General features: G+C 44.9%; 1 protein-coding gene across 2 annotated transcripts in view; it reads left to right on the top strand.

Annotated features, from left to right (window-relative positions):
- The window catches only part of fam222aa (family with sequence similarity 222 member Aa), a 42,524-nt gene extending 16,957 nt beyond the window's left edge, over positions 1-25,567 (top strand). The window contains exons 1-3 of one of the 2 annotated variants that reach the window (XM_028415210.1): positions 6,896-6,948; positions 7,085-7,227; positions 23,073-25,567. In XM_028415210.1, the coding sequence (XP_028271011.1) occupies positions 7,131-7,227; positions 23,073-24,532 (1,557 nt within the window). In that variant the 5' untranslated portion in view covers positions 6,896-6,948; positions 7,085-7,130 and the 3' untranslated portion in view covers positions 24,533-25,567. Of the gene's footprint in view, positions 1-6,895; positions 6,949-7,084; positions 7,228-23,072 lie in introns of those variants that run through there. The other variant, XM_028415209.1, reaches the window with a different exon arrangement.
- Positions 25,568-25,820: the final 253 nt, after the last annotated feature.

The raw sequence follows: 25,820 nt of genomic DNA, 5'->3' as shown, positions 1-25,820 counted from the left end.
ACCATAGGAATTGGGGTCACCTTAGGCCCTGCAGAGAGCAATGCTTGGAGTCAGGCTTCAGCAAGTGGGGAAAAAAAAAGAAATCACATTGTTTGAATTTAATTATATTCCATTGATTTATTGAACACCCATTAATAAGCATACATTTTGAGGCAGGGCCATTTTGCGTGAAGGTTTTCTTCTCTCTGTCTTTTCTCTCGCCTGCTCACTCCATTTCATCATAAATTGACATAAGCCTTTCTTTGAAGTTCAGGAGCCAAGCTGAGGAATGACAGCACAACAAACAATGAACAAAACACAAAAAAGACAATGAACACTGTTTGAATATTCAAGTGAGCTGCCATAGGATGGGTAGAGGAAGAAAAAAAAGGAGCCTTGTTTTATTGTTGTTGTGTTAAGCCATGAATGGACCTGTCTGGGACAATAAAGGATTGTGTCACATTGGGATAAGAAATTTTGCAATATCAACAATGCTTTACAAATGGTGTGTAATAAGGTTTACAGAGGAAAATATAAATCCCAGCGTGAAAACCTCAAAGCACGGCTCATTTTTCACATCTGGCTGAAGTTACTGTGGAGGGTGTGTGATTTATGTTAGGAAGCCTTTCCTGCATGGTGAGGCTGATTCTGTACCCGAGATTTTTTTTTTTTTTTTTAAATGAATGTTTTTTGTTTTGTTTTGTTTCATTAAGATTAATCTGTTGATTTAAATTATTCTTTGGAGGTCTTTTCTCAGATCTCAGTTTGTTCTGGTGTATCATCAGCTCAGTTCATGAACTCCGTAGCTAACCTCCACAGTGGTCACGACATTCACATGGTTTCTGGTGTTAGATGACAACTGATGCTGCTGCCCTGTAAAACAATACAACAAAGGCTGAGGCAATAAGAAGGGAGGAGGATGTGTTTCCCCTGTGGTTTGTCTGACAGTCTTAAGCCATGCTGTCATTGCTCAAAGTCCCACACTGGCATGATCAGGAGCGCAGAGACTCAGTCATGTTGTAAGAGAGAGTTTGGTTAAACAGCGCAGGGAATGAACAGACTATACTGAGATGTGTTGTTTCCCTGTGTGGCGCCTTTAATGCTACAATACAAAGAAAACATGGACTACTACATATTGTTCTGTTTGAGTTTAATGACTTTAAAAACAATACTGCAAGACTTAATGGATGTCTTTGCCAAATACAGTTACGCAATGTTGATGAAATCTGAGGAAGATCTCTGTTGTAAATAATGCAAATAAATTGGGCAACAGTAGCAACAGACAGAAAAGGCAAGATTGACCAAAAATATGGAAGCATCCAAGAAAAGTTTTTTATGCTCAAGATAAAAAAATAAATAAATTCAGTCAAAAAGAAGGTGATGGCGAGGACACATAGAATTTTAGCTCTGTTTCTAAGTTTAGACTGTGCTCTGTAAAAATGGCTGCCAGTAGTTACAGTAGCTTCTAAATAAGCTTTCAGGCCTGTTGAGGACAAAGATAGCTGTGTCGCTACACAGTGCCGTAACCTGTTGTTGCTTAAGTGTGTCACCTGTGATTAGCTGATGGGACGGTCAGACTAATTGGGATTAGCTTACTGTAACCACTGTACAGTGCTCACCTATTTGTGTCAACGAGCAGACCTTGTTATGAATCCCAGGCCAGACAAAGTGGAAGTTAGCTCAGGCAGAGGAAAGACGATTTGCCTCGACTCCCTGTATTTGTGACGCACTAACCCAAACTTGGTGACTTTAAACACACATCTGGTGAGTTAAACACAGCACACAACCTCAAAATTCTGAGCCTGGTTGTCACTTGAGCCTGCTATTTAGCATAAATAACTGGCCCAGCACAAAGATGCAGTAGTTGGCTGTGAAGTCAATTAGTCCTCATGGCTATTACAGGGTTGACATTAGTGTAGGTATGCGTGTTTTGATTAAAGATGACAGACGACTCGCTGCTATTGGACTGCCAGACATTCCTCAGCCTTCATCCCATGGGTGAAGCTATTGAAGCTGACTGGAATATGGAAAACTAACAGCTGAGTGTTTTTGCCAAGATGCCCTTCATCTGTAGAGAAAGCTCTTATAAATACGACCGCTCCGCATACAAGACCGTATAAGCCCCAATAAACAGTGCCATGTTGGATCATATATATAAGGCTCAGCTGCCAATATGTTATACTAACACTGTATATCATGGCAATAATGGCCAAACTGTAGGCTTTTACACACAATGGCCTTTTGTTGTGCAGGTTATTTATTGTGCTGGTGTGAGGTTGTGCAGAGCTGGTGGGTGAGTGCATCCAGGGGCTTGTATTGTTAGGGAATCAGTAGCTCTTGTTTGTGGAGCTGGGAGGGTTTGTTAACAATGCTTTTTTTATGTCCCGGAGTGCGTGCCTGTCGGCAAACGTCCCCTCAGAATTTTTTTGTTTGTGTGTGGTTTTGCAGTTGGTGTGTGTATGTGGATCAGGGTCAGCGAACATAACCCTCTCATTGTGTGCCATGTCCAAACAGACCACTTTTATATCAGGCACATGTGAGCATTAGTGTGTGGATGTTTTGAATATACAGTATGAGTACAAATTATTTAGTGCTGGTGTGTGGAAAGCAGAGCCGAAAAGGCTTCACTGCCAGTCCTTCCTAATGGAGCCTTTCACTCTGCTTCCATTCATGTGACGGTATGGTGACGGAGAAGGGGGTGGAGGGGGGGACCAGGGATTAACGGGGTAGAGGCAGTGCCTTGTTAAAGAAAAAGAAAGGGTTTGAGTGTGTCGATTGGATTAACTTGTTTGGGCTTATTAAGAGGGGAGACACAGCAGCTTGTTAAAAGCACTGCATGGGGCGTCCCATAGTGAGACGGCAGGGTCACCATTCAATTAGGATGAAGCCCCGCCCTCACTCATTGTGGAGGCTGTCTGCCAGGCTCCTGAACCACTGCTGGTCCAACACTGGGAGGGAGCTTTACTGGAAACACTTATTATAAGCCTGATGGCTGGTTTTCTGTATTTTACCATTTCTCTCCTTTCAAACTCTTTATGAAGAGTGTGCTTATAGCAAACAGCAGTAAGTAAACCACGCACTGTCCCAACCATTACACCAAGCTCTATAAATTAAGGCTGATCTAAAGTTGTACGAAGGCTCTTCGCAAGCACCGCTCTGAGCGTTTACACCTAATCACTGGTGTGTCTGTCGCTCTGTAGTCAAATGCCAAAATGCTGTTTGACAACGGTTTGGTATTTTTTTCGTTTACTTTAAACATGGTAAATGAAAATGAGCTGAGTTATAGCTCATAAATATTGAACTGTACAAATAGGTTGCTCACATATATTAGGAGTTGTCCAAACAGAGACTAAGTCAGCAGACTATGAGTCTGACCATCCAATAAATGCTCTGTTTTGGTTCCTAACAGTTCAGTCTGCATCAAAAAAGCACTTAGGTTTGATGCCCGGCCCTCAGTATCCGTTGCCTCAGTCTTTTCTTTCACCTTAAAACATGTGTAGCTCAAAACACGCGCACACACACATTTATTCACCCATGACCACCCTGTTACACCCCGCACTTGGCAGGATGCTTATCTGAGCAGACAGCTTTGGGCGCGGGGAGCCATCTCCTCTGATCTCCTCTGCAGTCTAAGAACCTTTTAACTAAGAAATAGCCCTCTGCCAAGCCCACCGCCTCTTGATTCCGGCTTATTCCCTCATCTCATGGGACTGATCTTCCACCCCCATTGCAAACCCTGCAGCAGCGTTAGCAGAACGGGAAAGAGCCGATAGACATCCAGCTTTTGAGATATCCCTGTGCTGCTGTAATATGAGACCTGTGACTGGATTTGATGAGTGAGTGGAGTGCAGGTTTTTTTTTAAGCAGTGTGTGTGTGTGTGTGTGTGTGATCACACACATTCTACAGCACCTTCACAGGGATTGACCTCAGCAAGACAGCCCAGCTGGATGATGGGTCACAGGGTTTTGGTTTGAAGATTATTTCCTGCCACTGATAGACATCTGCTAAGTAGTACAATAACCTAATAGGAGGAGATGAGGGGAAAGGGGGACATGACAAACAAGCTGAAGACTTGCTCCTTCTGCCTCGCTCTTAAAGGCAATAATAGGAGAAAATTGGTTCTTGAAATTGAATTGAAAAAAAGCGGGTCTCTTTCAGCGAAGTATAATGCCTCCGAATACATTTGGTGAGCAGCAAATGGAGAAAAATGGAGGGTAGTTACGCGATTGTCTTTCATTTCAGAGAGGGGGGAAAAACTGTGGCGGTATCCCCCCGTTAAGACTAGCTTTTAGTCTCAATCTGCACTGTGCATCCCCTTCCTCTCTCTAAACCACTATCTTTGAACAAATGGACTGTGAGCACAGGCTCGTTGTGAAATTAGTATCCTCACAGAGAGGACACAGAGAAAGGATTATGTGAATAGCCAGTAATGAGCTCAAAGTGCCAGTGTGCTTGGGCCAGGCCTGCCTGTGTGTGAGAGGAAATGGCACTGTGAGCGACCTTTTTTTTTTTTCCTGCTTGAGCACCTGGCGAGACATAGAGTGGCCCCTCTCTTCCATCTGCAGCGTGTGTGTGTGTTTGTGTGCATGTGTGTGTGTGTGTATTTGAGATACAGAGAGAGACAAAAAGAGGGTGAACTACTGTCTAAAGATTGAAATTATTCGTATTTATTAGAGAGGTGCATTTTTTAGCGAACACGCTTTTCACACTGCGCTAAAAGTGTTGTTTTGTGCTGCTATAAAAATACACTTGTGACTTAGAGTGTTAAGTGCATTATACAAGCCTCCGGGTCTGAGGTCAAATGAAATGTCTCGAGGAAACTGTTTTATTAAAAAAGGCTTTTTATGGGTGAAAGACTGAATTCTTTGTGGGTATGATGCATTTGTGTAACACCTGCTTCTAATCTTCAACTATTCAAAGGAGAAAAGTCATTCAACATTAATTACAGGCACAGTTTGTCTGTCGTGCTCCCTTCATATATTTGTCAAACAACATCTTTAATCAGACCTTGCTTTAATGATATGAAAAGCTAAATCACTTTTTTAAAATAAATGTAGTCTACACCTTCAAAGTTTTTATGTATATACACCTGTTAATAAAAAAAGCATTTAAAAGCATTTAAAATGGAACATTAACTTCTCTTCTTGAAACCAACATTTTTATTTCATTTTTTTAAAATTAAAGGTCAGATGATGCTCCATTTTATAATTTCAGTATATGAAAATGTACATAATTTGATTAAGTGTATAGGAGGGTTTTACATGCACACTTCATGCCTTATTAAATGTCTGGCTATGAAACATGCAAAGCCTTTTTATACGCTTGATCATAACACTCAATGGTCTGATTATCTCACAAATAATCAATTTACATGCACAGAATCAAAATACAGTCAAAACATAATCATAATTAGTTGTTGTATGAATTTACTTTTTAACTAAGCTCAGTGTAAATTCAGTGGTTTTCCATCATTCCAGTGTGGGGACATGTTGTCATTTCTAAAGTTTGGTTTGATTGATGTGGTTTCATATTTTCTCTGGTGTGGTGTATATTTAACTTTATTCCTTAAATGAGTGAGGAGAGCAGTAGCCGGCTTTTTATGGACTGCCATTAATTTATCTGGTAATCATTGTAATTGCTCTCTTTCATATTAAAATGATAATCTATAAAACTAAGTAATGGACTGATGGCAGGTGGCTAAATGTTCATTTAGTGATTCACTGAGAAAATAAATAACAGGGGACAAGCCTGTGACAGGCGCATAAGAAATCATTTTTCAATAATCTGCCACGCATCATGGCAGGAGACGCTGGAGCTGACAGCGTAGATGAAATATTTGCCTCTGTTCTTTGTTTTAATATGGGAGGAGACCAGCCCAGATGGAAACAATAGTGTTTCATATTGATGCATTTTGGACCAGAGACTCAGACACATGCAGAGCTCAGATTAAGACCACAATCCTTTTTACAGGCACAAGCATTATCCGTGGTATAGGTAAGAGCGGTAAGAGCGTGTGGTTCCTGGAAATCCAACAATATCCGCTGAGTAAACAATAGATGAGTGAATCTCGATTCTTATCATATAAAAACGCTTTCTGGACGTAAATGGTTGGCTTCAGCTGTTCTCATCTGGCACATAATCCAAGTAGAAGACTTTGTAATCAGTCATCATTGTGCTGTGTGACACTGGTATGTTGCTGATGAATGATACCCTCCATGCTTCTTGATTGTTGAGGGTTCTTAGTGAGGGAGCTATGGGTTTTCTGTTATATATATTTATATATATATATAACTGTGTCCTGTGTTTCCTCTGGGACAGTGATGGGCTTTTTGAGAAGAAACTAGCAGCAACTACCTCCCCGTTCCTGAGTGAAGGTGGCTGTGGGGAAAAGGGGGAGTGTAGAGCTGGAGATTTATGGCCTAGAGGGAGATTGATTAGTGCCGTCACTACTCCTGATGTACGGTTGGCAGTCTCCCCCTCCCAACCCATAGCGCACACACACACACACACAAACGCAACCATACGGTTCAACACACAGCTACACATACATCCAGACACCGCTCAGTTCCCCAGGCCTTTCCTGACAGTCCCCCAGAGCTGTTGCATGTTAAGTTGTAGCAGACAGACTGCTGTTTTCTCAGCATTACCATTTTTTTTGCTGTCCATAGATAACGCCATCAATCACCACATACACACTGCCCTGGAAAGAATGTGCCTCGGTGTGCCTGAGTGTTGCTACTTTCTGTGTGAGCCCGTGTGTTTGTTTTAAGGATGGTTTCACACACAGGAGATGCAGTTGAATGGTTGTGTGTGCATGTGCTGTTTGAAGCTGCAGAGTGACTGGCCTGGACTGTGCCCTGAACCCATGTCAACCGTGCTGCAGCCCCAGTGCAGGTGTGTGTTTATCATTCAGCACACAGAGCTGAGAGGCAGGCAGCTGTAGGCATGCTTTCCCAATTAAATGCTGGGTGAGAAACCTAGTCCATGTAGCCCAGAGCCAGCTCCTGCCGGCTTACCAGACACAGCCATGGAGCTTTGACCTCAAATCATCCAACTTAACTCACTGCAGTGTTCACATTTTTTTTCTCTCTTTTTCTCCTCCAGGTTGGCCGCAGAACTCCCCCGGCTGTAGTACTGTGCCCACCTCGCCATGCTGGCCTGTCTGCAGAGGAGGCAAAACCCTCCACCCCAGCACCCGGTGTGTGCCAGCAAGACCTTGGAGCCACCGCAAGCGCTCGGAAGGAAATGTAAGTTAGCAAAGGTGCCATGGAGGTCACGAGTCCTCAGCTTTCCCTAAAGCTGAGGAATGAGAGGCCTGTTTGTCATTTGTATTTAATCATCACGGTGAATGATGGAAACGCTTAGTTAACCCTGACTGCAAAGTGAATGAAAATAGACTTTTTCAGTTTCTATTGTCGCTGTGTTCCCTCACCGCTCTGAGGAATTCTAAACAGTTTCATTCACTTTGCACTTAGACCTTGGATTGCCATGTTGTTTGGCTACTCATTGTGAGGGAGGCTGTTTAGCAGTGCTGATTGTGCAGTCGTGGCAACAGGGCTGAACAGACAGTGTTTAACGTGCCTCACTGGCCCTGGGTGACCCTGAGGGTCTGTAAACATTTACAGTGTCTGGCCCTGGCTGTGCCGGCCGCATGTAAAGTGTGACAGCTGCTCTGTTTGCTCCCCGAGCACCACCCTCTGTCCACTCACAAAATGGTGTAAAGGGACAGAGATGAGCCAGGGTTGAAAACTGTTACAGAGCTGGCAGAACTAGCTCTAACCAGTTTGGGATTAGAGAGAACTATGCAGCAGTCAGACGTCTGCAAGGTGTATTTCTCTCAAACTTTGTTAGAGCTTTGGATAAGCCTTTTTTTGAAGAGTGAAAGAAAGTCTTACCTCCTTTCTGAATGTGCTGAGTTTTTAGTGGCCTTTGTTTACATGGCAGACCCACGATCTACCTCAGGCAGATTAAATGGACTAGTGGATGGAGAGCAGGGGAGCGCTAATCTAGCAGTTTTTACCAAAGCTTACATAGGCTTAGTGGGAGTAGCAGGGTCTGTGCTCCTTCATCAGTGGGACATTGTATCAGGCCTGTAACCGTCCCAGTGAAAGGCTTTAAAGCAAGGCTCTGAGTGTAGAAATAAGGCACTGCCCGCACTCTCTCTCAGCTCCTCCCTGGCCAATTAGCTACTTCTCAGCTCAACATCACACTCCAAATGCCTCCAACAGAGTAGAGAAGAGTCACCAACAACAAGGTGACTGTGCACTGCCTCCGTCCTCACATCTGGATTTGTTTTTGTGGTTCTGTGTGAATGTTTCATACGGAGCTGTATCAGTGTGTGTCTGTGAAATACTGAGAAAACTATAAACAGAGCTCCAGATGCTTTGGAAGGGTTATCTCTTTAGCTGAGTAGAGTTCAACCATGCTCTCTAATGAGGTTTCAGAGAGAGGTGAAGAGCAAGGGGCAAAAAGGAGAAACTGCAAAATAAAATTAGTGAAAGTAAACACAGAGAGGAAGGGAGAGAAATGGAGGGAGTCCTTAACAGTCGTCTTAATCGATTCTCTACTTCCAATTTCGCAGGATTAGCCCACTTCCTCTCAAGGTCCTTTATTGAGGAGCAGCCAGTGGGAGTCGGGCCTCAAATCAATAGAGAAAAAGAACAGTCTCCAGTCTTTCCTTTGCCCTCCTTCTTACTGACCCTCTCTCTCCCTCCCAGTCCCCTTGTCCACCTGTTAAACCCTTTGATTGAAGCACTACCACAGCGACTGACTTGAGGTTCATAATGAGGATGTTTGAACATAATAGCCTCCTTTCTGTCCTTGGACAGGAGGGGGGGGGGTAGCAAGTGTTGGATTTCCACCACTGTGCAGCACTTGGCCTCAATAAGGCGATTGTTCGTCCAGGCCCAGAAGCAGTGCAGAGAAGCAGACAGTGGGTCTGGCTGCAGAAGTGGGCACACTCAGGTCACCACGCTGAGTAGGTCCCCATGACTGATTGGTCATGGCCCATTTTGTGCCATAATGGAAGGGGGTTGTGGGTAAGGTGACCTAGGCTCTCATCAGGAGGCTGAATGCAAGAATACACCCCTCAAATGGACGAGGAGGGGGTTAACTGGCAGTGAGGTGGAGGTGAGCTATGACATTTGCATCTGCTGTCCTTTACACAAATGCTGTATGTGCGTGTGTGTGTGACGACAGGGGTGGCAGAGCAGTTGGGATGAGAGGCCAAAGAGGGTTTTAGAAAAAGCCCCCTGCATGCAGATGCTGAGTGGCTGCACAGTTCATTGATGCGACTCCCATTAAAAATCCCTCATACCCTCAATAAAAAAGGACTTAACTGGCTCTACCATCAGCTGGAAGCGTTCAGATCGGCTCGCCAGACAATCAATTTCCCCCAAGCGCACAGAGCTTAGCAGGAGAAACGGGAGGCGGAGAGCGGGATGTTTCCATTATCACAGCCCGCTCTGTGTCTGGGCTTGGGAGGGTGGGGTGAGGTACTGTGGAGCAGGGAGAGCAGAGGAGAAAAAGGAGGGAGATGGGGAAAGACAGACAAGTGCAGAAGAGAGAGAGGCAGAAAGGCAGACAGAGAAGCTGGCTTTTCAAAAAGCTATTGACCGCCTGCCCTTAAAAATATCATATTGGATTAGCCTCACAGGGGCAGCCTTTTGATATTTTTTTTCTTTGGCCGTAGAATTAAAAGGAGTGCAGAGCATTACTTGAATTATAAATCATAGGCACTTGCTTTCACTGCACCCAAATTCCGCGCATATGTGGCTGCACTCTCCAGCGCCAGCCCCTGTCATTTTTAATTAAATCCCCCCTTATGGGTGACATTTGTAGCTTGCCCCCTCCTTCGTCCTCCCCTCCACATCTCTCTACCACTGCCCTAGATGGAGACATGAAAGGCAGAGACGGCAGCAAAGCCAGGGCCTCTCATCGTGTTGTGCCCCAGAGAGAGGGCACCCATCCAGATAGATGAGAGAGAAAGGCCCTGCAGGGGGAGCGAGGTGAATAGATGCCACTGACCCCGGCCAGCCTCGGCCAGTGGTAACCTCCCTCTCCACCCATGGCTCTCTGTGATCACCATCCTCTGCTGTGGGACGGAAAGTCCAGGGAGCATGGGTGAACGTTAAAGCGCTGCTCCTGGAGGGGAAAGGGAGGTACTCGTCCAGTGATGAGTAACGCTGAGATGGCTGGACAGGAGGCCCAGCAGCCCAGACAGCAATTACTCTGGCAAATGTCAGCTAAAGAATAACAGGTCTAGAATCTGTCAATTCACTGGTTGATGACAGGGAAATTTCTGTATAGCTGTTCTCCAAAATATATTTTCAAATTTCAGCAGGTTTTTATTTGTTTATTCATTACTTAGCAGTTGCGTTTGTGCCAGCATGACATTTTTATAACAATGTGGTCGTCTCACTCACAGGCCGTTGTTGATACTGCTCTATTTAACCACACAGCATACAGCCACTCCCATATTTGTCTTATGATTGGATCAGACTTTGGGCTAAACCTGGGTGTTCCCATGTGTCTCTAACCCCAGCAGGGCCTGGCTTCAACTCCCTAAACACACACTCACACAGTGATTTAGGATATTTGTGGTTACACTACACTGGCATATATTACCCTAACAAAAACAGAAAATATTTCACAATATGATGAATGCACCTGCCGTAATGTCAAACATACAAAACATTGGCGTTATCGCTCAGTAAATCCAGACTCCAATCAACTGGTGTGCTCCCTTGTTGCAGAGACATGTACGCACACATACACAGAAGCACACCTGCAGCCATAACCCTTTTTGACACCACCCAGGAGGCCGGAGGTGCCAATCAGCCAGGTGTAGACAAAAAATTCCCAGAAGGCTTGGTATCCCAGGTTCATACTATGTCAGGCCAAGTTCAGGCCTTCTCCAGCTTGATGGACAGAGACAACCTGGCCTTGTCACACACAGCCTTAGGACATGACATAGAGGTTCACCTGGGGATTGTAGTTTTCCTAATAGCCCTGTGCCTCTGCAGGCAGAGCTGCCAGAGCCATTAGTTTGCTTTGCTTTTAGCCGCTTCTCTTCCTAAGCCGCAGCACCTTCGAGAGGGAATACGCTCAGGTAATGACCTCCAGCCACCTCTTCTCCACTGTTGTCTACGGCAGTGGCAGACATAACAGTGGAATTATCCAGCCATATCAAATTGCAGCACAATACTTCAATGACTGCTATCTGGGGGAAAAAGGGAGCATTTTCAGTTGAATATTTAACCGTGGTCAGAAATAACAACCTTTACCCTGATTGCCTCAGTACCCTGGAGGTGGGGGGCATAAAGTGGAACTGGGGGAAAAGGAACGGAGACAGCGAGGGAGAGCGAATCTGCATGCACTTGACCTTTTCCCACTGATTGAACTACCTCATTTCTAACTCCCATTTGGAATTCCACAGAGGGCCCACAGAGACTGTCATTATTCTACAGTCTGCAGCAGGGAAGCAGAGGTCATGAGGTATTTTTTATGGTGAAAGGTGATTGACGGCTATCTGCGGCCGCCATTCCGCCTCCTGAATACCTACTTAAGCAATTCATTTTTTCTGGAGGGGGTGGAGGGGATTGCTGGGTTTGCACTTCCCTATCACACATATTAGAGGTGCGGTTTATTTCAGTAACCATGTGATATTGGTTGAACCAGTCTTACCTCATGCTTACCACATTCTCTTCTGTCATGTTGGCGTCTCAGCACTGGCACACAGAGAATCATTTCCGGCTGGTAGCTTCCCGCAGAGCCATGCCTTCCCTCTGCCCTCTGCCTTCTGCTGTGAACATGGGGGGTGAAGCAATCTTATTGCCTTGAGAGGTGAGCTTGAGGAAGAGGGACTCTGCTGTAGTTTTGGTCACAGCATGACTTGGGTTCAAAAACAGGATCCTTGTTCCAAAGCCTCTGAGCTGGCATTTGGGCGTCCCAGGTGCACGGCATCGACACCCTCTGTCTTCGCCTGCCAGAGAGTGGGGGTGGGTTGGACGATGCGAGCAAGGGTACACAGAGTGTCTGCAGTCCCTTGCTGTCCCACAGGAAATGTAGTCTTCACTGATCTAAGCCCACCACAGTCTGACGGTGAGAGGTGTTCAGGAGGTGTAGCATGCTCCTGGCCGGATATTTTGTCTCTTCATTAAAAAAATCTCAAAATAAAAACGTAACTTTGGTCCAACATTTGGTCTAACACAGTGTTCAGGCTGGTAGAAAGTCTTTAATTACTATTTTTATCCAGTTCATCCACATTATCTAGATATTCTTGATAGCTCATAAAAAACATATCTATCATTTCTATCCTGCATATTTTCTGAACAGAAATTGTGTAACGTTTTATCCTGTTTGGTGCTTAAGAGATTACTCAGCAACAGTTACTTTGTGGTCACAGCGGTTTACGACCTTTTTCTGTTACATAAATTACATCTGGCAGAGCTGTTTCTGTTTCCATTTCACTAAATTGGCCCTCCCATTTTAACCTCCAAGCCATAACGGAAATTTACAGAAATATTGATCAGTATGTTGTTGCAAGGCCTCCTCTGTAAAGAGTGCAGATATACTGGGAATTTGCACAAAACGTTGTTGAACAAGAACCAATCAAAACTCAGTCCTTAATATCTGCAGCAAGTTAAAAAAAAGACTCATGATGGCAGCCCAAAAATGCAAAAGAAGGTTTCCTTGTGACATTTGTTGTGAAGGGATCTGTTGTGAACGAAGTGATGATCTTTTCCTAACCAAACAGCAGCAGAAGTTATAACAGACTAAAGGGAAAGGTTTGACCATGATGCTTTGGGAATCATTGACAGTCCATCTGAGTGGTTTCTGCAGTAAACGGCAGCAGAGGCTGGTGTTTGAGTCAGTAATGAACTTTTCATTCCCAGGTTTGTCTTTTCAATCTGTTCTAATAGTGAAAAGAGTTTGGCAGAGAAAGCATGGGAGTGCAAACTGACCACAGCACAATGTTCAAATCATTGCTCCTGTGGGACATTTAACTACAGTTCCTGCGGTTTGCTGCTCAGGCTCATTCTCATGAAAGCCATATTTGTATGCACGGGGTGCATCGTTGGAGTAGTTTTCTGTTTGTTTGTTTGTTTTTTTGCTGACCACTGTCAACAATTTTTAACTCATTCCTGCTGGTCCTCAAGGCCTTTGAACAACCCAACCATAACCCCGAAGGAAAATCTACAAACCCATGCCGCCATATATCTGGAAATTCCATCATGAAGCACAGAGAGAGCCTAATTTGTATGGTTGTTTTTATCTTTTTATGTTGTTCCTAGGCAGTGGGAATGTTACTAACTTAGTGCAGGTAACATGAAAGCAAAGAAATTAAATGATGAAGAGTGTGTGGCAACATTTATCAGTGACAGAAACAGTCACACACAGAGTCAGCGGCTTTTAGACTTCACTACAGTCCCACAGATGGGTGATGTATGTGAATTCGGAAACATTACAGATTTCAGCTTTAAGCAATAACTACACATAAAACACATGATCCCTCAGAGAAACTCAACTGACATGAAATCTTTCTAAAACTTGTTTTATCTTGCTGAAAATGTTCACATTTACAGTATGCCTCTCTCCTCTCCTCTCCTCTCCTCTCCTCTCATCACTGGCATGTGTACTGCAGCGGAGTGCCTTGTTGTCTGTGCAGTGTTAAATATTAATTGGGAATCAGTGGAGGACTTGTCTCCTAAATGATAGAACAGAAGGGCCCAGGCTTGCCTCAGGCAGCCTGCAGGCGCCTTTCTTCTTCCATTTACCTGCAGGCCTGCGCACCAGCACTTCCTCCGGTCTGACAGGCCTGCCCAGGCACCTCCAGCCTTCTCTCATTCTCCCTCTTCCCCTTTTTCTTCCCCTTCTCTGCTCTCTGCGCTGGTTCCTTTTCTTATCTCTGTATGCGTTTACAATCTCTACCTCTGGGGTCTTTTACTCTAAACCTGTGTGTGTGTGTGTATGTGTGTGTTTGTGTTGTTGCTGTGTCCATTTGAGTTTGTGCATGACTGTGAAAGCTGCTGGCTCTTGGCTGTACATGTAGCCCTTTGAGAAGACAGTGTCACAGCATGGCATATTCTCCTCTAAGAGGAGAGGAAGGCCTGACATAAATCTTTTAGGTCAAGATTTTAGCTTGTTGTGTTTTTTTCCTGGCTCTGTGTCCTGTGTTTCTCTCTGCCTCATCACTGAATGGTTTAATCTCTGTTTCCTCTTCCTGATGTTTTCCCATAACTGGCCTCACAGTGTCTCTCTCTTCTCTGAGCCCTGCTTTGTTCCTCTCTATCAGCCTTGTCATCTGTAGAGGTGTACCAAGACATAACAACTGGCACTGCTTGCCTCTTTGTTACTAGCTCTAACATGTGGATGACCCCCTCTGGGTGACGTTAATTTAGCTGCAGAGATTTGTTTTGGGATTGTACCAGTCCGACCTGTTGTTATATTTCCACTCTGTATCTGTTCTCGGCAGAGCACAGCTTTTCACAAGGTTCACTGAGGGTGCACGGTGAAGTGGCAGGGCTGACTGTAAAATGGAAGAGGCGAGGGACAGAGGAGAGGGCAGCGTAGTGGCAGGGATATAAATGGAGAAGAGTGGGAGGTGGGGTTGACTTTGATGCCATAGGAATGAGTTCACAGGCTCATGAGCACAGGCCTAATCGCACATGACAATATCGGCTGGTGTGCTAGTCGCAATGCATAACCACCCCGCTGCTTGTGCTGACTCGGGGTATTTGCTGATAAAGCTCTGCTTTCTAGACCATGCTGTATGCACAATGAGGGTGGCCCAGGCAGGCCTGAGGGCTGGATCATCACAGACAGCCCACAAACCAGGGGCGAGGTCCCCCCATCTGTACAGAACCATGCACTCCACTAAGCCCTTTGGCAGGACTTCATTATTAAACAGAGTGAATTTTCTGGTGAATATAGTTCTATTTTTCCATTTATAATCTATTATGTTGCCCATCCAGGCCTATAAATTATTGCGAATGGAAAGAGCCTGGTGAAACTCGTGCCTGAAATGAGGTCGTGGCTGAGAGGGTGAAATATCCAGCGTTGATATTTTTCTATTGAAAGGCTTTTTTTTGCTGTTGATGTTTGTTGTTGGCTGCTTTGGGAACAAACATGCAGCTCGTTCTCTTTGTTTGGCTGTTTTGTTTATGAAGTGCAATGTGTAGTGTGAGGTAAACATGTTGCCCCAGTTTCTGTGTTTGTTTGGTGCATGGGTGTCCTACAAAAGGCCTGACATGGCTGCTAGTGGCCTGCATTCCTTTGAGGCGCAACGAGGACATAAACTAGCCACTGGTGTTGTGTTTGCCAGACACTTCGCAAGATCATCAGTAATTAACACGCTCAGTCATCTCCTCTGAGCTAAAGAGGGATCCTCTATGAAGTTCTCTGTCAAGATTTCTTGCTCTAAACATAGCACAACACATCAAGCGTGTCATCATCTCCCTGCTCATGTCTCTTTTTGTTATTTCATAAGATTCATTCTCAAAGGTCAGAGCTGATAACTGCTTTAATTCCTCTGAGAGGCTGTAGGTCTGCTCTGGTGCTGCTATCGATGTTAATGGGGCAGGAATGCAGGACGAGTGCTTTCCCACGCTGTTAGTTTTTTTCTGCTGGGTGCGTTTGAGATGAGGCTCTGGGCTGGCTAGGCTCTGCTAATGCAGCCAGAGTGCAGACAAATGGAAAGTGACACTTGTGTGTGTAGAATGGTATTTGTGGTGACGCTTTGACTACAGATAATAAAGTGTTCGCCCTGAGGTGATTTCGCCCGGCAAGCACCACAGATGAAACTCACTTACTCAGAGAGAGAGACAGAAAAGACGGAGAGGAGGGAGGTGGGAAGGGGGGGGGGGGGGGGGGGCAGAAGGGAAGTGAAGGGATTGATAAGGAGGGATGAAGCAAGAGAAGAACACAAAGAGAGAGGAAGTAAAGAGAGAGAGAGCAGCAAAACGATCCAGTGACGTGTAGAGGGAGAACAGAAACTGTTTTATTGGTCAGATTGTGCAACTTATCTGAGATTTGTTATTGCATGTCACCTGATTTTAAGAGGATATCACGTTGATTTGTCTGTTGTTTTGAAAGTGCAATAAAGGACATGCATGCATCTAGAATTAGGATTTTGATGTTGTCGCTGTAAAGAGAAAGAATATTAGGTTCATTGGGAGGGTAAAATATTTGCACTAGCTGTGTGCAGGGTGTGTGTGTGTGTGTCTGTATAACAGGTCATGTGTGCAGAGGAGTCCTTCAGGATCAATCAGTTCTCAGTAATTTCCCCTACAACCCATAAAAGCCAGGTCTGTCTGGAAGGAGCATGAGCCTGCCACATCAAACCAGCTAATTAATTTTCATAGCTGATTCAGTAACATCTGGCTTTGGAGATAAATTCTAATGAGAAAATGTAAACATGACAGCGTCCTGATGGTGTAATGTTTCTCATTTCTTTGGGTAGAACCCGTTTATTATGGAAACCTAATTAGCAGGTTTGATTGGACGCATTGTCCACATATGCAATATTCACATATGTGAAACTGTAAAGGAATTATTCATATTTTTTTGTGTGTGCAGGAAGCAAAATCCAATTTTGTTTGCTGCTCCTTCCCACTGTAGTGTTATCTGCACCTGTGGACCTTATCTCTGTCTCAGTGCACTGTATTAACAGCACACGTGTACCTCTTCACTGCAGGCTAACTAAATGACCTTATGCTGCAGTCACTGAGAGCAGGACGCCCAAATTAGGCTCTCAGTTTGGTATTTCTTCCATCTGCTTGTGCAGAAAATAGATAGATTAAATCTTGGATGAGATTGGCTTTAATGAAATGAAAGATTAGATTTGGGAATTTTATCCAAGTTTTTTTTTTTTTTTTTAATCTATTTTAATGATTAAATCCATTTTTGACATGGTGCCATGTCTGCGTGCCTGTGAAGGATCAGTGTGCAGATTGCTTTAACATTCTGATTATCCTCTTTGCTATTTGTGAAACATGTTGGCAGGTTAAAAACCCAATATGTGATGCAGTATGGCAGCCTGTATTGAAAAATATTGTCCAACTAATGCTTTTATTTACATAGCAATATATATTTGATTAACTGCCAAAGCACCCGAAGTCTGATTAAAAAAAACGTGTTTTTTCATTCAATTAAGTTTTATTAAAAATTCCAATCCATGAGTGGTGCAGCATTTACAGAAGACGGATGGTTGTGTGGCGAGCACATTTTTGTTTCCACCAACTTACAATATGCGTTTGTTTGATAATTATGATGACACAGGCAGCAGCTGAATGCAGACGGCTCTATCCTCTGAGAAATCATTGCAGTTTGATTCTTATCTTTGCAATTATAGATAGCAACGTCCTGACAAATAATTGGCTTGATTTTTTTTCCCCCTGTGTTGTTGCATAGAAAATCAACCTTGAGATGAACAGAGGGAGATGAGTGTTCCTAAAAATGGCTTTTCTGATATCAAGCAAGCAGCAGGGTTTCTTTTTCCCCTCACGTGCACTTGAATTGATTAGTACTTTGGCTGAGGGCATATTCAACATGTCTGCCCCCCTGCAAGGCTGCTCTACCCTGTTGATCACTGGCTCATACATGTGCTTCCTCTGCTCCCTCTCTCCTCAGGAAGCTCCTGTGGGGCGCTCAGTCTTTGATTGACTGGCGGCTGAGTCCACAGGACGCCTCTATTATTATCATCTCTACCTCGGCAGAGGGGCGGGGGGCTATGTCCAGGGGGTCTGGCCGACAGCCCCTGCTTTGTGTGCCCGATAGTCAATTAGAAGCAGCGCACTGCCGGAGACGAGTGGGATGCAGGGTTAATTGCAGAGGACCAAACAGCTGGCTCTATCAGGGCCCATTGTGTTTGCAGCAGTTGTCACGGCAATTGAGGCCTGGCTGTAATCGCTGACTAATCAGCCCTGTGCCAGATGACACCTCCATTAGCACAAGGCAGGTATTGTTCAGGACGCGAAGCTGCCTCTGGCTTCGCCCTGCCTGCCCATCCTTTTTACAGCAGGCTGACGGAGGTGGGGAGAGGATGTCATAGACCCTGATCCTATCTGCTAAGAGCTAAATGATAGCCAAGGGTCAAGGGTTCCTTCGAGGAACAATGCAGTTCAATCTGCCCTTTTGTGACCAGTTAAGCTTTTGCCAAGCTGAGGGATTCTGATGTGGAGGATTTTAGCCATGAATTATTAATCTGAATAAATTCATTATGGTGAGGTTAAGGGCAAACTGTCCATTAGTGGTGGAATGTGCAACAGGAATGTGTATAAACAAGAAAACCCTGCTCACCCAGTAGTCTTAAACCCATACCATATAACTGATGCTACTATAGTTCAGGATGGAAAAGAGAAAAAAGTAGCTCTCATGGCTGCAGGTGAGGACTCATGATGAGTGTGTCTGAGCGTAGCGTATTCTAAATGGAAGCCGACCCCTTGTTGTCTTTCATCTTTCTGCTAAACTGTGCTGCTGTTGTTTGCCCTAACCTCCACACAGACGGCCCTGTTTGTTTGGCTGGGGTTAATGTATATTACGCACTCGTTGCTCTGTGAAAACCTAATTGCAGTTCATCCAAACAGTCCTCTGCCTTCATCTAAACAAGCACTCTTTTCCCCTGCTCACCAATGTACATGGTCAGAAGGGATCAAAGCGTGTGGTAAGTAGGAATACAGGCGTGCAGAAGTGAGTGAGGAAACGCTGAGGGCTTTTTGATGTGTTGGAGCGTTTTCTCCACTAATAAGAAGAAACTTCTCCAACCTGCTCATAATTTTAGAACACTTGGAACACTAATAAATGGGAGCAAGGGCATTTCAGGCTCAGAATTTTTCCACTGCTTATTCATTTAAACTTCTAATTAAAATGCAAAGCATTCTCATGGTCCTCTGGATTTGGTGCTGCACTCGCGCACAGCCTCTGACTCCCTATCTCCTCTCCTTTTTTCTCCACTCCACTGCCATCCCCCCCACCCTCATTCCACCTCACCTAACTCCCTGCTCTCATACTCTCTGTCTGCCTTTGCTTCTTGTGATCAACACAATTTGACCTCTCACTTGGAAGAAGTGCACAGAATTTAATGGATTTTTTACAGTCTAATCTAACCAGTTCCCTCTTTATTGCTGTTTTGTACCCAGTGGACCTCATCTTTACCAGGCCTCCCCCCTCCACTGCTTCTCCCACCCTCACACCAAGAAAATTAGTTCATCAGAATTCAAAATGTACTGCTGGCTAATTAAAGGAGTGTTAATTGAGTGTTCAGAATTGGGTAGCCCCTTCACCAAATGCACACAGATACATACACACACACACATGCATACACACAAGCTCACACGCAATCACGGTGACAGCACCGGGTACACCAAGGACGATGCGCTTGGGGAGTTTCATGCCAATCAAAAATGGAGAGAAAGGAGAGTGCCCATCCTCCAAGTGAAATGGGATTTCTAGATCATATCATGGCCTATTGCAGCTCTGCCCGGCTCTGTGCTGCCATGTTATCCAATCCCTGCCTTGCTATCTCTGTCTGACCACTGGAGAGTGTAACAGTGCACAGATAGCCTCTCTCACCGCGTGCATCGTGCTAATGAGGGGTGGCATTTAGAGATGTGCTGCTCTGACACATGGGCATTGTGTGCCAGGCACTGGGTGATTAAGGACGAAGGTCAGCCCATTAATTGCCTCCCTGCCATCTCCGCTCCCTGGCGCGTGATCTCTCAGAACTAATGCATGTGTTTGCCTGAGCTTTTATCTAATCTCCATTGCAGTTCAATCATATGCTTGGTTTGTTTACATTCCTTTCATGTGAAAGTTTTTTTTTCTTACTTATTGTAAAAGCAGTGCCAGCCCAGGTTTCCCCTGTTCATTTACTGTAAGCTGTTTCATGTGCCTGTGAGTGCACATAGCCTCCTGCTCTCAGGAAGGGAAAAAGCATATTCTTCCATCCCCAGGGGAAATAATTAATCCTTACAAGGCTGTCGCATGTTGAAATGAAGCGAGTGTGAAGCATTTAGCCCAGGAGGCATTGCAGGCTGTCGCCCGCACAGGCACCTGTTGTTGTCCCTGCCCTACATTTCAAGAGAGAGCGCTGAGCAGAGGATAACAACATGCTTCACTGATGGCAAATGAGACACACAACTGCAGATGCAGGTTTGTGTTGTGTGTGTGTGTGTGTGTGTGTGTGTGTGTGTGTACATGTATGCACATGTTTTCACTCTTTTTTCTGTTTTCATGCATTATGTTTGCATGCACGACCACGCCAGTGTGTGTGCACAGGTGCAGGAAACCCCCTACCTTATGAGGAGGTGAGGGCTCGCACAAAGGAGGCAGTGCTGGCTGCCTCAGAGGGTGTTTATCAGCCAGCACCATCTGTATGCTGCTGCTCATAGCTGTGATCTACTGCAGCCTAAACCAATAAGTCACAGAGCGCCAGCCTAAAAAGAGACTCTCTCCTTTAACCTCCGTGTCCTCACTTATAGACTTACTGCTCTGGAGGAGAGAGATGTGGAGACCCTGCACATCAAACACACCGTGTGTTTAAGAACGTCTGTATGGGAGTGAAATATGCTCTGGTTTGTGGCCATACTTACTGTAATCAACTTTGCTATAAAATTTATACCATGGAACTTTTTAAAGAGGAAGCTGGAATCAGAAGCATCCAGATGCTCATTTGCCTCCTCCTCCTCCTCTTCTTCTTTTATGCCTGTGGGTTCTAATAACCGGAAGCCTTTGTGGAGCTGAGATGGGTTTTGTAGGCCTGAAAGGCCTCTAATCCCTGTGGCCTGTGAAGTGTGAAACCCTTTGATGCCAGGTTGGTGTGCCAAAGGCTCTGCCTATTGACAAACAAGGGCCAAGCTGGGAAAAGACGGAGGGAGAGTTCTTTCTCTTCACTCTCAGAAGAAATGCAGGCATGGAAAATATGGGCTCAGTCAGAGAGAAGGAATAGAATTAGCCACCCTTTAATGAATTTCCTGGCTGTTTTTATAGTTTTTTTCCTCATGTGGCAGTAATTAGGTGGAATGATGGGCATATTGCAGCTGGGGGCTTGTAGGGGCGGCAGGGCACAGGCCCTTGATATGCCTGAAAGCCAAGTATCTTTCCTCATTTAGACCATGTGATGATCAAAGATGTTTTTTTTGCCCTCATGTAAAGAAGATCAGAAAAAAATGCTGCCATTCCATTTGCATGTGGACCAGCAATGTGCTTTGAAATGAGCATGTTTTTCTCTTCTGAGCAAATGAAATAAGTCTTCTGTCAATTTTCCACTGCAAGTCAGAACATCAAAGCAAATGGCACTGCTGTCACCAGGGAAGCAGGGCTTTGCCTCAGTAAGGTCGGTTAGATCTCAGATAGGCCGGCCTGGCACACTCAGACTACCCCATTAGGATGGCACCCTAACTGATTAATTTAATGCCAATATATTTTTACACATTTAGATGTGAAATATGGCGTCTCTGATTCTGGATGTGTCCTGTCTCTGGGATGAGGCAACCTGTCTGGAATCCGTCTGGCTCTAAATTTGGCTGGCGATATTCACATTTTCACCCCTCTGCTGTTAAATTCCCAATTTATTTCTTTTATGATATGGATCTTGTAGATTTAATCATTTTCACAGTTGGAGACCCATAGGGTTGTTGAAATGAACTCCCCATGCTATCAGTAATGGGAGCAAAGAAATGAGAATTGTGACTACTTGGCTGTGGAGTCTCTTTAAAATGATTTCGCAATCGGAAAGGAAATGAAGTGAGTCCTAGTCACAGCCTGCACCCCTGCAGACTCCTCAGGTCGCCAGGACATTTGCTGACAGCACAGTCATGGCAGTTAATTTTTGTGCGTTTTGTTAGCTTTTGCATAAAAATGTCATTTTTGAAGGGGTTGCAAGTCATTTGTGGCAGCTGATATATTGCTTGTAAATTGAGTTCTTTTCCCAGCCCCCCACCCTTTTTGTTGCACTGAGCTAAGTAGCCATGAAATTGCCTGAATAATGTCGTTTAAATCCAATCTCACCGCGGCCCCTCACCTCCGTGCCCAGCCCCCAAACAATGACACATGGTGGGGTTTTTAGAAATTGCATTTTTCCTGTTTGCCACCTCAATTCACAATGGCCAAGCCTTGCTTCATTGAGCGAGGGCCATTGCCAGTCTCACTCACCAGCTCCACTGGTGAATTGAATATTGGAAGTGAGGTGGTTTCATATGGCAAACAGTACAGATCATTTACATGTGAGGCAGACGTATACCTTCTTGTTCTCTGGTTCATCAGGTATAATGTCAGATATGCTAACTAAAGCCAACTTTCTGCCAAATAATGAACCTTTTTAACCATGTTGTGTCTCTTGGTTTGCATTCTTATTTGCACGTGTTCAGTGCAGAGCCCAGTTTTCACTTTTATCCTTGACCAGGTTCACAAATAACAGCACTCAGGCATTCTTGACTTGGCTCTGTGCTGATATAGCCCACCTTAACCAGGCTAGTAATTCCCCATGGGTGTTTAATTGGTTTTTTTGCAAGGGCCTCTCCATGTACTCCTGGACTGAATAAATGTGGAAATTCTGTGGCCAAGGGTAAGACCCAGTAAGTGATACCACTTATAAATCTCAAATGTGCCACTGCAATTAAACAAGCTTTTATCCTCTCCCCTCCATCCCTTCTTGCCTGGTATCCAAGGCTAACCCAATTCAATGCTAAAGAGAGTCTGAATTAATTTCACAATGCACTGATTTAACAGCGCCTAAGGTACCAGGCTTTGACAGAATGAGTTTTAAAAAGATTCATTTGTCTAGGGATGAACTTCCACAGGAGGCTGTGAAAATGAGATGGAAGAAAAGCTCAGATGGAGGAGGGGAGTGATGGAACAAAAATGAACGCCACTCCTCAATTACAGTTTTCAATCTGTTTGGCTTATTCTGCTGTTTGCGTTGGGTTTTATTCACCTGCTCTTGTGTGACATCTTTCGACCTCCAGCTGACACATTTTAATCTTGCAGTACAGTAGGTGTTATTGCAATTGATTGATTGATCTGGCTTTGCTGTCAGCTTCTTTCTGTTCTTATATGTTCATTTTGCTAATACTTCTCTTTGTTTGTCTTGCAGGTGAACTGGTGGTGCCCACACATTCCCCACGCTACCCCACTGCGGCAGAACTTGATGCCTATGCTCAGAAGACAGCCAACAGCCCACTCTCCATCAAGATCTTCCCCACTAACATCAGGGTTCCCCAGCACAAGCACCTTAACCGGACTGTAAATGGATATGACACCACGGGTCAACGCTATAGTCCCTACCCGCATCTCCACACAGGGGGCTATCATGGCCTCCTTGCCATTGTCAAGGCCTCATCATCATCGTCATCCGCATCCACTTTCGTCCCATCAAAAGGCGTTCTCAAGAACTCAGAAGGTAGACGGACTAAGCTCTCTCCAGCCCATATAGCTGTTGCTCCATACCCACCCCCTAGTAGTAGCACTTTAGCCAGTGGCCATGGCCAAATGGTATACCACACCGGGCCCTCGAAGCCTCCGGAAGTGCCCGGACTGTCAGTTCCCCCGAATGTCACTGTAGCTGGCTCAGTGATTCCGGTACCAGGGGGCCGTGGCCTGGCCCTGCCCGCACAGTCTAACCTCCCCTCCATCCAGAGCATCATCTATCAGATCAACCAGCACTGCCAGGCCCAAGCTCTGCAGCAGGTGTGTCAGGGGGCTGCCACTGCACCGTCAAATTCCAGCCCCTCCAAACAGGGCACGACTGTCATGGGGGTCTCCTCTAGTTCCTCAGGTGGAGGCTACGTGGTAGGAATGGGTCCCCAGGCTAACATGGTGTACACAGGGCCAGGGCTGCCACCTCAAAACACAGAGGTGATGAAGACCGGTGTGTACGCAGAAGGTATGGACTATATCCTTTGGCAGAAGCAGCAACAGCAACAGCAGCAGCAGCAGCAGCAACAGGCTGTTCTCCGCATGTACAGCGCAGGCAGTGGAGGAGGGGGCGCCATCAGCAAATCCCCCGAAACATGTGTTCCAGGGGGAGGGATCATGGCGACCCAAGTGTCCTCCTCTTCTTCTAGACCTTACCACCTGACAGCGAGTGCCAGTGGGGGAGGCGTGCTTGACAAAGTCAGCTCATCCCCTTTGAACTGTGTGGGTATGCATGGAAATTTCTCAGTGGGTCAATATTTTGCACCACCGTGGAATAGTGTGCTGGTGACACCTGACAGTGACTGCTACAACCCCCAGGAGCTTTTGGGCACCTCCACAGGAGGGCCAGCTACTGGGCACAGAGAGATGGGCTATCCTCACCACCATCACCACTACCACCATCATCATCACCACCCTGCCATAGACAGTGGGGGAGGTCTGTGCTGCAGCCTGCCTAGCAAAAGCTTGTGCAACACATCAGTGCTGAGCAGCAGCTTGCAGTCTCTGGAGTACCTGATCAACGACATCCACCCACCCTGCATCAAGGAGCAGATGCTTGGTAAAGGCTACGAGACAGTGTCTGTGCCGCGTCTGCTAGACCACCAGCATGCACACATCCGCCTCCCTGTTTACAGATAGAGGAGGGGAAGAAGAGGAGGAAGGAATCAAGAGTTGTGAATCTGTGAAAAAAAATCAAAGTTAAAGAACAGCTGTGTTTCTTGGGGTACAGAGTTGTTGCGAGCGCCACCGCTTTAACTACTGTGCGACCTTAGAGAAGAGCAGTTCGCTGTGTGATCCTAGGTTAGGTGGTTTAAGAGCAGGCTGTGGGAATCCCAAATACAAAAGGCGGTAGTGATTGCCAGTGGGAAAGAAAAAGGGATTTCAAGATTCTCCTGATGTTCCATTGTGTGGTTTGCCAATAGGATTTTGGAGTGATTTATTTCTTCTTCTATTTTGTTTTTTTGTTTGTTTTACTTGCCTGAACTTGTTGTTGATGAGAATCATAGCTTGACAAGAAGTGCATACGCCACTTGTGTCCCCTTCCAAATACTAAGGATGAAGCTACTGTGTAGGTTGTCACTGAATCGGTCTCAAAAGGGCCAAAGTCTGGGGCTGCTCTCAAAATCCAAACCACACACAAACACACACACACACACAGAAATGTACTGTCAATTGAGAAGAATAAGATTGCAGGCCGGACTTGAGTGTTATGTACAAGGATCATAAAGTTGAATTAAAATACTAGTTAATATTGCTGTTATAATTGATACATAAATTGCACTGCTTGAATTTTGTTAACTTTGAAGTTTGGAATTGGGTAGTTTGGATATGATATATTTAAGAAACTTGAAAAACTTGAACCTATTTTTTGTTGTTTGATATATTTGTAGGTATATTCTATGTATTGGCTGCTACGGGGAAAATTGTCTCAAATGCTTTTTTTTGGATTGTTTTATTATTTTCTGATTTTGTTTTCATGATTTAATAATTCCTCCTCAAGCTGATGTGCAGTTTCTTATGTCCTGGTGTGAGGCATAGCTGCTGCTTTTGGTTCTGTAAGAACCCAGTCTGAGAGCTCTTTTCTTTTTTTTTTCCTAACAACACTGGAATCTACAATAAATCTTGAAATACGTATTTAAAGAGAAAATGTTGCAAAAAATACAAGAAAAAGAAATGTTACAATGAAGAATGTGATTGGGAGGTTATCTGCATAACCTTACATGTATGTTAATGCGCGTGTGTGTGTGTGGCTGAGTGCATGCGTGTGTGTGCATTTTACTTTGTTTTTTGTTTTTTTTCAAAATCCTCAGACTTTTTTTGTGTGTGATTACAAGATTTCTACCACCAAGACTGAAAGACTGATTCACCAGTCCCATAAACACGATATCTAAGTAATGTACAGGAGATCTGGCTCCCTTTTTATCGG

Source organism: Parambassis ranga, chromosome 9 (assembly GCF_900634625.1).
Source record: "Parambassis ranga chromosome 9, fParRan2.1, whole genome shotgun sequence".
Classification (NCBI taxonomy): Eukaryota; Metazoa; Chordata; class Actinopteri; family Ambassidae; genus Parambassis; species Parambassis ranga.
Note: the sequence above shows the minus strand (reverse complement) of the source record. Positions and strands in the feature narration are given on the sequence as shown.